This window comes from Chamaea fasciata, unplaced genomic scaffold (assembly GCF_029207755.1).
Source record: "Chamaea fasciata isolate MVZ Bird 193981 ecotype frontalis unplaced genomic scaffold, bChaFas1.0.hap1 SCAF_21, whole genome shotgun sequence".
Lineage (NCBI taxonomy): Eukaryota > Metazoa > Chordata > Aves > Passeriformes > Sylviidae > Chamaea > Chamaea fasciata.
The window spans coordinates 9827779-9842305 of NW_027094106.1; the positions used below are offsets into that span (position 1 = coordinate 9827779).

The 14527-nt window shown below is 47.6% G+C and overlaps 1 protein-coding gene across 6 annotated transcripts in view; it reads right to left on the reverse strand.

The window, feature by feature from the left end:
• The window catches only part of SYNRG (synergin gamma), a 36189-nt gene extending 22765 nt beyond the window's left edge, over positions 1-13424 (reverse strand). For 2 of the 6 annotated variants that reach the window (XM_066201756.1, XM_066201755.1), the window contains exons 1-11: positions 13331-13424; positions 9814-9854; positions 8377-8495; positions 7013-7143; positions 6633-6738; positions 6261-6372; positions 4831-5121; positions 3865-4092; positions 2357-2434; positions 1479-1675; positions 412-708 (exon numbers count right to left, since the gene is read on the reverse strand). In XM_066201756.1, the coding sequence (XP_066057853.1) occupies positions 412-708; positions 1479-1675; positions 2357-2434; positions 3865-4092; positions 4831-5121; positions 6261-6372; positions 6633-6738; positions 7013-7143; positions 8377-8495; positions 9814-9854; positions 13331-13401 (1671 nt within the window). In that variant the 5' untranslated portion in view covers positions 13402-13424. The remainder of the gene's footprint in view (positions 1-411; positions 709-1478; positions 1676-2356; positions 2435-3864; positions 4093-4830; positions 5122-6260; positions 6373-6632; positions 6739-7012; positions 7144-8376; positions 8496-9813; positions 9855-13330) is intronic. The other 4 variants (XM_066201761.1, XM_066201760.1, XM_066201758.1 and 1 more) reach the window with 3 other exon arrangements.
• Between the last annotated feature and the right edge of the window lie 1103 nt (positions 13425-14527).

The window sequence follows — 14527 nt, forward strand, 5'->3', positions numbered from 1 at the left end:
GAACCATGTCTGCAAACACCAAAATTTATCCCCCACATCATTTACCTTTGCAAAGTGAAGGTTTTCAGCGCTCTCAGCTGCTCCTGAAACTCCTATTTTACCAGCTATTAGAGTCTGTTGCGCAGTTTACCCCAAAGTTCCACTTTAATTGCGTTACAAAATCCTAACTACAACTGAAATCCTCTTTGCAACACAGAACACTTTTGTACCTCTTCTAACGCCACCAGGAAGAACTGAAAAGACAAAAGCACGCCCTTAACGGGCACTTGACATTTTTAGACATCACACGCTGGATTTCAGCTCTGGTTTTTTGCCAGCTACTTAAAACCTGTTATCACCGTGTAAGTTTGGAAGTGCCAGGCTAATTTCCCTTCCAGGGAAGGGGGTGTTCCAGGCAGGGAAGGAGCTCACCTGGCCGGGCGGGTAGGAGGGCAGGAAGGCTCCGGAAGGCTGTGCTGCAGCTCCTCCCGCTGGAGCCGGGGCTGGAGCCGGGGCTGGAGCCGGGGCCGGGGCCGGAGCAGGGCCGGGGATGCTCATGCCCATCACGGAGGGCCCGATGCCCAGCCCCACGGAGGCCGGGGCAGCGGCGGGCAGCAGCGGGGGCTGGCTCACCCCGCCGGGCAGCGGCACCGGGAAGCCGGACAGGGTGGGGACGGGCGCGGCTGGAAACTGGTTGAGCACGTCAGGGCTCACGGCAGGGATCCCTCGCTGCAGAGGAAACAAGCAGACAGACAGTTACACGCGCAGCCTGGATAAAAGGGTGTAGTGTGCTCTCAGTTCCAGTTTGCAGCTTGTGGCACTGATGCCAACAACGAGCAGGGTGCTGGTCAAGCTCCCAGTAAATCTCCCACATCACAACGTGCCATCAAGGTCCATGTAAGTGAATTAGATACAACACAGAATTACTGAGGTAGGAAAAGGGCTCCAAGGACATTGAGTCCAACCTTTGACCCACCCTGTCACCCAGCCCAGAGCATGAAGTGCCAGAGCATGTCCTTCCTTGGACACCTTCAGGGGTGGGGACTCCAGCACCTCCCTGCGCAGCCCCTTCCAGTGCTTAATAATCCTTTTCATTAATAAATTCTTCCTCATGTTCCAGCTGAAACTCCCCTGGCACAGCTTGAGGCCACGTATTCTTGTCCTGTTGATGCCTCAAGTTCTACCTTCCATATTTTTCAGATTCTGTGCTGCCTTAGTGTGTAACTCTGAACTTCATACGAAGTGTTACTAAGTTCTCTCCACAGAGCCTCATTTACTCATTGCATTTGATATTAAATATATATATAGATGTGTTTTGTAGCTATATCTAAGAACTTCAACTGACACTAAAGAAAACTGAAATGCAAGCAACGAAATCAATAAAATTATAATCCCACCAAAGCGACAAGGGCAGTTTCTCCTGTGGGCTTCAAGAGCAGCAGTATTTTAGTGGAGGTGCAGGGCAGGCTGCTGAGGGGGCTGCCAGGTGAGAGGCATACCTGAGTGACTGCTATCATGGCCAGCACGGAGTAGAGCTCCTCCTTGGTGAGCTTGCCGGGCGTGGTGCGGTTGGCCAGAGCCCAGATCTGCCCCAGGGTCTCCCTGGGCAGCCCCGAGGACATCAGGATGGGGTAGAGCTTGGCTGTGTCAATTCCAGCAGGAGTCAAAGTGGTTTCTAAGATTTTCTTATACAGCTCTGTTGAGAGGGAGGCAGTGTTAGACAGTGACAACTGCTCTTTTCAAATATTATTGCTTTTTAATGTTGTCTTGAACTCAACATGGTATCAAACCAGGAGCGTTCTGGCACTGTATTGTATCATCATGTTTCATTTAAATGTGTTATTGGATGGTTTTTACAGACAAGTTTAACTCAAGCAGAGATGTATTTTATATAAAATACACTTAGTGCTGCATTTCAAACCAAGTTTCTTTAATGAAACTGCAGGATAACTCATATAAAAAGACAGTGCTAAGAGCCTTATGCATTTAAACCTCAGTGTAATCAATATTTACTACAGCAATTCATTTTCTATTCACTGTGTTATTTACACACAGAAGACAAACAGCCTTCAGAAATGAGCCTGCCTAATTATACAACATGCCAAAAACCAGAATACCCATGAAAGCAGCATTATCAGCAATGCATCCTCTGCTGGGATAAGCTGCTGCCACAAATGTTTAATCTGGAATTTAACATGCTCGAATAAAATCCCCATTTCACCAAATGCAGATAAGACACCATAAATATGTAACAAATCAAAGATCCAGGACTCCTCTGATAAGGGAATAAGACTTTGATCAATAAGTGGCCACGCAAGCACAGGTATGTTCACACCCTGCACTGCCCACCTGGCCAAATGCCCACGGGTTGCTTTACCTGGGACCAAGCTGTCGTTGTAAATCCAGGGAGGCATGATTTGCTGGATGGGGTCCTGGGGAGGGAACACTCCAACTCCTAAAGGTATTCCATTCAGTAAGAAAAACAGTTGTATTAGGATACAGAGTACAATGATCTGTACACCACAGCTGGTCAGCGTAATTCAGCAGTTCAGGCAAAGATTTCAGACAGGAATCACTGTGCTCAGAGGAGAAACAGATACTGCAGGAATATGAAATAATAACTGGAATGATCTGGCAGTAATAGATTATAGTTACATATGTAATGAAATAAGGAGCTCCTCACGTGCATCCCTCTTAACAGCCAGATGTCAGACCCTAAAGTCTCGCTGTCTTCAAAGTTTCACAGCAGTTCTGTGTCACGACAAATTCAGCTTCCCATCAGCTCCCTGCTATTAGGACTATTTGTGGAATAAATCAATCCATACCTACCATAAACCCCACAATGTCCCCCCAGAACATCCTCCCCAGGGAAATCCACAAACAGCCCAGCAAGATCGTACCCCACGTCCACAAAGGTGTATCCACTGCTGCCAGTCCTCAGCTCCAGGGGACACCACAGCCACCTTCACTACTACTGGCGTTTGTAACATGATCTGCCACACTTCACTCCCTGAAAATCAGTTATTTCCTTCTCCACTATGTGGACTCTTCCCCTCAGTCTCCCTCAGCAGATTTTATGCTCATCTTGGACGGAGCTCTGACCAAAATCAGCATCATTTCAGATTTCATTGCCTTTCCCAGTACCCTTGCATCTCCTCATCTTCCACATGGATTACCTCCTGACTGCAGTCTAATTTCTAATCATCCCACATCCAAGCATATTCTAATATAAGTAATTCCTTCCATTTCACCAAGCAAGTAAAATAAATTTGCCACTTCCTCAGATCTCATTATTCTTCTGTTTTTACCCCCCCGCTTCCATACTCAGTCAAGAGTTTTAACAAAATCCACACTGGAACAAAACCTTGTTTTAAGTTTTCATCTGGACCATCTTTTCAATATTTACCCCTAAAGCACAGGTAGTTTTAGACATAACGTGCATGAGCAGAAATACTTGAGAAACAAGAAATAACTAGCTAAGAGTTTTAACCTGGCCAGATTTTTTCCCCTCAAGGTTAAAAGATTAAAACCTACCATGACACTGACCATCTTCAGTGGTAAGTTTCCATAAATAGTTTTTCAAAAATATCTTTAGACAGCAAAAATATCTTTTTCCCCAAGACAGGACAGAATATTTTAAAACAGTGAACGTGATTAAACCAACCATGTTAAAGGTGATTACAACAATAAACTGACATGGAGAAAGTTCAGAGCAAAATCATGGCAGTTACACTTTGAGCAAGGAGCAGGAGGCACTGACATATTATTCAAGCAGGCATTCAGAGCAAAATTACGCAGAGTTGGCCTCGGAATTAGTGAACAGAGCGTTAGCACCAAGCAGCATCTCATTAGATTGAAATTCTGTCAAACGTTTCGATTGCTCACCACACTCTTCAACTGCTCTGTTTTGTTCTGAAGCCTTGTGCACCTCTGCAGCAGCAGTGGGACCACTCTCATGTCCACCTACAACATCCCAGTCACTGCTGGGGACACTGGGATGGGCTTGGCTTGCAGCCGAGGCTTTGTGCCCAACTTCGGACGTTTTAACTTTGGTTTGCTCTTGTTCAGAGTCATCTGAGCCATTAGCTAAGGCTTTCTCCTCCAAGGAAGAGCCTGAATAAACAGCAGGAGGGATTATTTATACTTTGTTAGGAACTGCCCAGACTGCACTTCCACGCTTTTCAAAGGAAAAGTTCTTTTGGTACCACTGATGAGTTAGAGATGATCAGCCCCAGCTCAGACCAACAGCACCACCCTCTCTGGACACTTTCAGAGCCTGGTTCTGCCCTTTACTTACCACAAACACAACAAATTCAACGAGCAAAAAAACAAGAGGAGGAAGACACAAAACTATTTCCTGTACTAGGATTATTGCTGCATAACCATCCAGGCATCAGGAGCAGAAGCGCTCAGTACCTACTTACATCTCCAAAATTCTCCATGTTCATCTCACCAACATCCCTTCAGCCTCCAAGGCAGGAAGCACACAAGTGCTCCACAGCAGCATAATCATTATTTTATATACTACCATCTCAACTGTGTCTTTTTCTACCACAGAGGCTTAGGATTATGCTAAAACACAAGATTTAATTCACCTAAGATCAGGCATGTGTATATTCAGCAGTATTTGGATCCACACATGACTTGCTTTTACAGGCAGTTCTAAGGGAAGGGAGAGGAGGACTTAAATCATCTTTTCCCATGGATCAGCAGGTTTCTGCTTAATTGCCTAAATTATTTTTTCCAGCCAGACTGAAAAAAAAAAAAAAAACAAAAACCAACCCAACAGATTAAGTAAAGACTCTGTGTAGCTCAGAGGGTGACATGTAAAAGAAGACACTTTAGAGTTACCTGTTTTATGGGTACTGGATGGAGATGCAGAGGTAGGAAAATAAGGAACCTGCCCAGTTGTACCATGCAGGGTGGATAACACTGGAGCCTGGGCTGGAGGGACAGGTTGGAGCACAGCCCTCTCTGAAAGCAGCTGCCCAGCCTCAGTGGCAGGATGGAAAGGCTGAGAGGTGGATTGAGGCACCAGTTTGGGGGTTTCAACAGGCCCTTGCATAAAGTCACTAAATTCTTCATCATCGAGAAAAGCAGAATGGGAAACAGACACAGCACAATGGGATGGTGTGGGATGATCTGCAAATGGAATGAACACACAAGGCAAAGTGATGAGGAACAAGGGCCACGGGTGGGGGTGTGGGGAAAGTGGCAAACACAGGGAATACGGAGCAAATGGGCGAGGAAGAGCAGCGTGGAGTGTGTGTGGTGACAGATGTGAAGGGTGTCACTGCCAGCGCAGCAAACACAAGGTAAAACTGAGCAGCCACTTCCAAGCACACATCTCCTCTCCCGGGTTTTTAGGATGTAAACACTGAAACTTGGCTCTTAACGCTGGCTGTGAAAGTATTCTGTCAGTTTTAAGCAGACAGGGTGGAAACAAATCCAGAGGTAATATTTCAAACTGGACATAATGGGGTCTGCCAGGGGGACATTCTCCCTCAAAGGAATGTTTTATCCACAGAAACTCAGCAATATATCATAAGATACAAAAGAAATGTCTGCTCATATAGACAATTTTCTGCTTGATCCCTTCCAGTGTTACCCATTTTAAAGAACTGGTGGAGGACAGGCAAATCTACAGACAAAGGGAAGCTGTCAGAGACCACCTGTAACTGCAAACTTACCAAGGAGTGAATCCACAGCAGAGACACAAATTTTATATAGGAAAAAGCTCTCCTAGATAAGCTTTGTTTCAGGCTAGACACTAAAAAACCTACACTACAGACCATAAGAAATCTGAAGTGGCAATTGTTTCCAGTGTAATTACTGAGAACAGAGGCTCGGTTTGACCATGCCCAACAAACATCAGCCAGCTGAGACACTCCACTCAAATCTTTATACACGGTTTTGATCATTCTTAGCACTTAAACAGCACTTCTCATCTTCAAAAGCACTCTGCAAAACATTAATTAATGCTTTGACTAGAAAAGAACAAACGCTTTATCAATTTCCTTGATGTTTCACATTTAGCACAGCACATGAGGCTTTCTGTTAAAGATTTCAAGCCTTTTTTTAATAAAGGCTGATATCTAATGTTTCACCCTCATACCCTGACCAAGCAAACAGTTGCCAGAATGACCTTTGATTTTACAAAACTGTGAATCCACTCATTCTGTACCACCAGATAAAAATACTTGTTGGAATTAGTTCCCTCTGCTGAGGAATTCGAACGCTGGACTTTTATTTTCAGTTGCAAAATGAGGAAAATTACAAACCTGGCTTTTTTGGATGTGTTGCTGGTGTTGGGTGCATTTTAGCATCTCTAGAAAAGCCATCTAAGTTCCCTTTAATGGCTTCCAAAGCATCATCTCTGCTTTTTTCACCTGTCTGAAACAGCACAGAAAACGTTTGGAAAAATTCACAGAACAGCTCAGTTTTCTTCCAGTACCCACACTCCTCCAGTACCAGAATTAGCAATGTGTGTAAAGGAGTGTGTAAAGGACTAACTCTTCCAGAGGTTTTTCAAGCCATAATCTGGCATCTCATACAATTCCCCACTGATTTGCTTGTTGAAAGAGACCCTCCCATTAAAAGCTATTAAAAAAAAACCCTGAAGAAAGAAACATCCCCTCGTTGTCAGGCCATACCTTGGGTTTCACACTGCTCAGGAGTCGCAGCTTTTGTTTCTGCTCTTCAAACTGCCGCCGTTTTCTTTCCTCCTCTAAGAACTTCTGCTGGTGCTCAAACCTCTTCCTGAAGGAAAACGATTCAAAAAAATATATATACAGATAAAAATAATTCTTGTGAGACTTTTCCTGGCAGGTTTGTGCTTGATTTCTCCATTTCTACTGTCTCAAATTTAGATAGTTTGGTGCACACGCTCCTGCTTTTTCTCAGACCTGGCCACGCTCTACAAACTTCAGAGGCAATGGGAATATCCAGCAACATTCAACACCCTGAACAAGAAGAAAACACGTGTTCCCCCATCCCAAAAGGATTCCCCAGGAGACAGTGAGGTGTCACTTACTGCTGCTCCTCTGCAAACTGCTTCTGCATGTCGGGGGTGTACTGCGGGGCGGCCGGGCGCATTCCCAGGAAAGGGGCCTGTCCCATGTAGGGCATCCCAGCTGCTGGCATCGGCCCCAGGGCCATGCCACCCTACAACCAAACACAGCACACAGCTCCACAGGATGGTTTCTTCAACTCCAGTGTGTTCTTTTTTTTTTTAGAAAACGTCAAGCTGCTGGCAGTGGCAGTAAAATCGAGCCCGTAAAATCCGGTGTTAGGGAGTGTTGGAGGAGCAGTGCCCTCAGTAGATGGCACTCTTCCTCTCCACAAGGACTCACACTCCACACAGCATTCGGGAAGACTGCCAAAAATCAGGCCTTCAAATCCCACCTGCCCCAAGAGCAGGAAGGCTACAGCCATCCTACACAGATCAGCAGGGGTTCCCTTGGGATTTCTGGTTCCTGTTCTAAGTATAATACTTTTATATTCCCTCCTACCAACCACGGACGCTGGAAAACGTGGTGCAGGCATTTCCCAGACATATCCAGGGAACCAACAATATATGACAGCAGCCAAGAAGAACCTTGTCGGAATAAACTGTATCAGGAACATTTGCTGAGAAATACATTCTGGGACATTTAGAGCAGCAAAGCTGCCTAATATAGAAGGAGGCAGAAAATAATTTACTTTTCTTACAGTTCATTTTGCATTTGGTCACAGAACACGTAGGAAGAGAACAAAAGTTGTTTATGATTTTTAGACCAGCTCTCATAAAAACATCTTCCTACTATAAATTTTGCCAAAATAACATCATAAATTCCAGGTGGGGGAGGGAAGGGAGTGCAAGGAGATGGCAAAACACAATAAATTCAGTTTGTGACACAGCAATTTGGTTAGAAAGTCATGCAAAAACATTAAATTTCAGCAAAGTGCAAATTTGAACCTAAGCACATACGGTGCTAAATAGGAAACAGCAGATTAAAAGAGAGAAAACACAATATAAGCTGCTCATATTTCATTCTTATGCCTCAATTAGCAACAGCAGCAACTAAAGACAAAGTTACTTTAAGGAAAAAGAAAAATTATAGTGATAAAACAGAGGGAATGACCTTAATCTGAAGGGGGGCAGGCTTAGATTGGATATTGGGGAGGAATTCTTCCCTGTGAGGGTGGAGAGGCCCTGGCACAGGCTGCCCAGAGAGGCTGTGGACTCCCCATCCCTGGAAGTGTCCAAGGCCAGGCTGGATGGGGCTTGGAGCACCCTGGGATAGTGGAAGGTGTCCCTGCCCATGGCAGGGGGTGGAACTGGATGATCTTTAATGTCCCTTCCAACCCAAGCCAGCCTGGGGTTCTGCAGTTCAGGCCCACATTTCAGTCACACACCTGCATGGCCATGGGTCCAGGAGGCATCTGAGAGCCATAATTCATTCCCATCATCCCTGGCATATTGGCCTGCATGACAGGAACCATTGGGAATCCTTGCTGCTGCATAGGAATCATCCCTGCAATGAAACATTAAACAAGGTAAGTGCCCAGTTAGTGCTAAAAGCTTTTTTTTCCCCCCCTTCCCTAACCCTGCCTCCCCCATTTAATTGTTCTTCTTTGTTTACTAAACCAGCAAATGAAAGTAAAAATCTCTGAGTTGTGCTGGACCGTTTAAAAATAAAAATAATAAAATTTGCTACACTGCAGGCAGCCACAGAATTTCCTTAGTTTAGACACTGGTCAATCTATAGGGAAAAAATGTTACATGGCTTTTCAGTAACTAAGCTGACGAATTCTCCCACCATCCTGAGGATTCTCTGTGGGTTACTTCCCCTATGATTTTTGGAAGGGTCATTTCCAATTAAAAAGATTTAATTAACCAGGGTGACTGGTGCTGGTAATTCCCATTTCTCTTGAAAGCAGCAGCTTCTGAAAATAAATCTTGGGAAATAGAGTCAACCTTTCACAAAGCAACTTCACACTCTGACCTGGCTGGATAACTTGTCTGCAGGTTAATTAGCACACTTTAGGTTAATTAGCCCTGCACAGTGTGTTATAATGGTAACAATACTTGTCAGTAAGAGCTAAACTTGCACAAAATTGGACAGCTCAAGCTGGAATGTATTAATTCACTGAATAAAGCAAGTGTGTTGTGTTTCAGTATCTTCCTGTCTCACATTTTGTTGTCTTGGGAGACAAACACTAACACGCACTTGTTACCAGCACACCATGAGATAATTATGGAAAAACACTCCAGGAGGGCATGACACAGGCAGGAATAATCCATGAATCAGTCCCTGAGATTTTAATTAAAAACTCCCTATTTTCCCCATAAGTTCTCTGCATATTTTCCCCTAATTAAACAAACAGCACTGCATCAGGAAGGAGAACAAAGGCAATTTAAGGCTGAGGCTCTCCTATTGTATTAATACTTTCCACACAGGTTGTGACTCTTGTCCCAGGGTCTTGATGTGCTTTGTAAATATTTACCAGGTCTTGCAACACCCACACAGCTGGGAGATGAAGCAGAGAGAGGTGAAATACCACACTCAAAATAATACCAGAATCTAAAAGGCAAATTCAGGTTAAAAAGGGAGATGTAGTTTTCCTGGACCTTTAATCCAGATTCTGGTGACACTGCTTCAACAACACGCAGGAGGTTTTCCCAACAGAGGGGTGAGAGTCATTTGAGCAGAGCTGAATTCAAGGGAAAAAAATAGCTACGGAGTTCAATTAATAATCCCACCTCTGAACATCACTGCAGACCTGATTTAGGTCTAACTTATCTAAACAAAGTAAAGGACTTTGTGCTCCAAATGTGAAGGTGATACGTACCTTGAGGGGGACCTAAACCGCCAGCGACAGGAAACATGAAGCTGCAGGAGGAAAACAAGAGGAGGTGAAATTCTGTCACTTTAGTGCAAATATCCATAATGGATAATCCACCTCGACTTCCACGCCAGCACCATCATCTGCTCCTGCAGGAACCACAGAACCCAACCCCATCCCAGGGAACAACGTTATCCCTCAGCGGGACCCCCCAAATCTGCGGAGAGCTGCCACAGGCTGCAGAGCCACCAAACACAGACCCGATCCTCCCAGCAGCCCTGACACGGCTTTGACTCATCCCCCCATCACCCACAAGAGACTTTCGGCACCCACACAGCTCGGCAACAGGTCAGTTCCTTGTGTAGGCTAAGCACAGGATGAATAAACATCTCCTCTTGGAAGTATCTGACTCAGCAGGACTATTAACTGCACCAGGGAACGTTTCTCGGCTGCCTAGGAACAGCTTTTCTGAACAAAAACGAACTACCCACAAAGCCCCATCACTTTTTGCCCCCTTTAGAAACATTAAGTATCACGAAATAATGGAGTTTCTATTTCCTCAGTTATCTAATTGCAAAGAAAGCACCTTGGAGAAAACAGCCATTCATATATTGAGGGTCAAGTGCACCTGGGGGAAGAACCATCAAAATTTCAGCTAAAATCCTAATGGAAATTGCTCTCAAACAGCTGCCAAACAGCAAAAAAGGACCTAGTTTAAAATTCTCATCTGCAAGCAAGTTGCAGAAATCCATGTCAGCAGCAATTTCCCAAACAAGAACCTCACTCAGTGTCCCAGGCAGTTATTACAGCCAAGTGCTGTGGAAGAGAAACACGCTTAGAGATATTCAACGTTCAATTCCAAGGGTGGATGGAAAAGGAAGTGCCTAAGAGTACAAGAGAAAATGCCATCAGAAATGGCTGCAGGAAGCCCTGAAAGCCAACCTGGTTTATAAATATAAAAGAGCTGTGTAATATGAGCACTAAGATAAAATAAGGAATTTAAATTATGCATTTGTCCAGGAGCAAATTGCACCTCCCCACTGTACAGGCAGCAGGTCACACGGTCACCAAGACAACCCATTTGCTCTTCACTTCATCCTCTAATCCGGATCTTCATCATCCTGAAGCTTCTTCTTCAGCCCTGACCACTGTGTGCTGATTTCTCCTTCCACAACTATCACACACCTGCGCTTTCCAAATCAGTCCTGCCATCCTCCACCGCCACCATTTGGGGATGTCCCTCTGAAGAACTCTGCAGACTCACACACCTCAGCCCCAAACACGTGCAGGGCTTGGTTCTCACCACAGCCAAGGTCTGTTCAACTCAGTTCTGTCATTTTAATCCACTCCTCGGCATCCGATACCAACATGAAAACGAACAGACTTACTTTAGTCAGAATGATGAAATGTTAAATGTAATTTCTGAAGATCTCCTAAGCATGCAGAAGTGTTCTAAGCTTCATGCTTCCCTTCTTGTTGGGGAGCCTGGTCAAGAAGAATTCCCCAAACCAGTAAATGCAATGTAAACTGAACAAGCGTTGGGAGGTACCACGGCTTGCTGGAAGCAAGTAAAGGTCAAACTATTAAATATTTATCCCTTTCTACAGAGCTCCTGGTTTATTTATAAGTCTCTGCTGGAAAAAAAAAAATAAATAAAAAGAAACAATTGGCAAAAACCCCCTCAGCTAATCAGAGGGCACTGGAAGAGGAGCCAGTGCAAAGCAGCAACGCAAGCTCTGGCAGCACAGCCCCGCTCGGATTCACCACGGATCCGCTCCAGGATTCAGTGTGCAACTGCCAGCCCCAGCCACGCTGGCACGGCCACAAACCATCCCACCAAGGGGAATTTATCACTGAACTGCTTTTCTGGAGATGAAAGGATGCCCAGAGCAGCCAGTGAAAGCAGCTGGTTCTCGTGGCTGAGGGAGCCAGGGCAGGGACGGCCCGGTGTGAGACCGACTGGGGGAACGCTGCTCAAACACAGGAAAGAGAAGGGAACAAGGTGATCGCCCCACAACAGACCTCTTAAAGCAGTACTCCAAACCTGTAAATTCCTACTAAATGAGTATTTTAAATATGGAGCTTAAAAAAAAACCACCAAGAAGCCCCAAACCAAGCAAGCAACAGCTCCAGGCAAAACGCAGGAGCGTGGGGAGAAGGGACTCCTTTTCCGAACTGAAATTTCACCGTCACAGCTCCAAACCATACAGAACATTTTCCCATCTACAAGTGGATTTTTAAACCCCTTAATTCCCAAGCAGTACAACTCCATCGATGAAACAGACTGTCAAGAGTATTTTTGAATGGCAGAAATGCACAAAAATTGAAGTGAAATAAGGCAAAGAACCCACACAGACACAGAACAGAACTTCTCCTCTACCTCCAGACTTTGTCCTCAAACAAACCAAAATACTATCAATGGGAAATGGTGATTTGTAAATCCTTTTATTTTTCAGAACCTTTATTTCTCTGACAACATTCCCAACAACACAGACAAAACCGTGGGCTTCGGATATCCAAGACAACTCTGTGAGCTTAATTGTGAAACGCAAAATTTCTTCAGCCTCCCTAGAAGTAGGACAAGAGATAAATAGCAGACAAGAGCCTACACTGAAAAAAAACCCCATTACTAGAGTCTTTAAAGGTGGTGAAATCCAGTTTTCCAACCCTTCCAGAAACACACGAACATCTCTTTTAACACTGGTTCCTTCTCCTGACAGGATTCCTCAGTCCTCCCTCGGGCCAAGGTGCCCTTTGTGGGAAGGAGGGGAAAAGGGAAGTCCCCAGGGAGGCTCCGTCCCAGGAGGCCACGGCCAGACCTGCCCGGCAGTGACAGGAACATCTACTGCTGCTGACAGCGGCAGCACCCGAGCGGGGCCGGCACAAGCCCCGGACCCTTCCCACCCCAATATCGGAGACTGCAGCGGCAGAGCCTGATGGCAAGTGGGGCGCAGCTGCCCGAGCCTGGACACACCGGGGGAGACCAGCCGGGCCCCCAAAAAGGCGAATAAACCTCAGCAAACGCAGAGCTGCCGTGGCTGCATCCCCAACAACACAGCCAGGGCCCCACCACATCCTGCCTGGGACCTTGATGTTCCATCCAGGATCACAGGTACCACACCTGAGACCCACACACCCTGCCCAAGACCCCCCAAAGCTCACCTGACAACCCCTGAAGCCCACCTGGGACCGCCACCCACGACCCCACGGAGCTCACTCGAGACCCCACGTACCCCACCTGCGAGCCCCACATCGCCCCCAGGACCCCGTGTAGCACACCTGAGACCCCACGTACCCAACCTGGCACCCCCACACCCCAGACAGAAACCCCACACGCCCCACCTGGGCCCTGACCCCTCTGCCCTCACATCCCACCTGCGCTGCGACCCCCAGCCCTACCATCGCCCCCCATCTCCCGCCTGCTCCGCCCCTCCCCGCGACCCTTTAATTCCCCATCATCGCCCTCCCGTTTGTCCCCTCCCTCTCCACAGCCCCTGGCCCGCTGTCCGCCGTCCCCACCGACCTGGCGGCCCCGGCCGCTCCTCCGCCCGCCCCGCCGGCGCCCCCCGCGCCGGGCCCGGGCCGCAGCGCCATCTTCGCGCTCGGCCCCGCCGTCTGTCAGCGGAGCGGCGGCGGCGCCTTCCGGGGCCGGCCCGGGCAGGCACCGCCCACGGCGCCGCCGCTCCCCCGCTCGGCCCCGCCTCGGGCCCTCCGGTGCCCGGAGCCGCGGCTGTACGCAGCGCCACGGAGCCTCCGTTCCTCCGTGACACAGAGCTACGGATGTACGCAGCCCCACGGAGCCTCGGTTCCTCCGTGACACAGAGCCACGGATGTACACAGCCCCACGGAGCCACGGCCCCACAGAGCCTCGGTTCCTCCGTGACACAGAGCCACGGATGTACGCAGCCCCACGGAGCCTCGGTTCCTCCGTGACACAGAGCCACGGATGTACGCAGCCCCACGGAGCCACGGCCCCTCGGTTCCTCCGTGACACAGAGCCACGGATGTACGCAGCCCCACGGAGCCACGGCCCCTCGGTTCCACAGCCCCACAACCCCTCGATTCCTGTGTTCCACAGCCCCACAGAGCCACGGCCCCTCGGTTCCTCCGCTTCACCGACCTAAAGCCCCACGGGTTCTCTTTTTCACAGCCCCACATGCCCTCGATTTTTTGTTTTCACAGCCCCACACATGCCCTCGATTTTTTGGTTCCACACCCCCACATCGCCCTCGATTCCTCGGCTCCACAACCCCGCGGCTACCCGGGGAAGGCCTGGATGGGGAGGAGTGGCCCTGGTTTCCCCTCGGGAATGGTTTCCAGCATCCAAATCACTGCTTTTCCGTAAAAAAGGAAAAGAAAGTGCCGCCTTTCTGCCCGACCTGCCCCGGGGGTCACCCGGGGACATGTGACAAGAGCCTGAAGCGACAGGACAAGGGGCAATGGAGGGTTAGATGTGATATCGGGAAGAAATTCCTCCCTGTGAGGGTGCTGAGGCCCTGGCAGTTTGCGATATTAAACCAAGACAATCCTGTCCAGAAATTCTTCCTTAAAGGGTTGTAGTTGCAAAGAAGCCGTTCCTGCCTGACTGGAATGCTGATGACAAAACCAGGGTGGGCTGAGAACACACTGGGCAGAGGAAGACAGGGAAAACACAGAGCTGGATTTTTTTGTGCCTGCAAATTTGTTCCACCGAGAACGCACAGACACACAGGTATCTGAA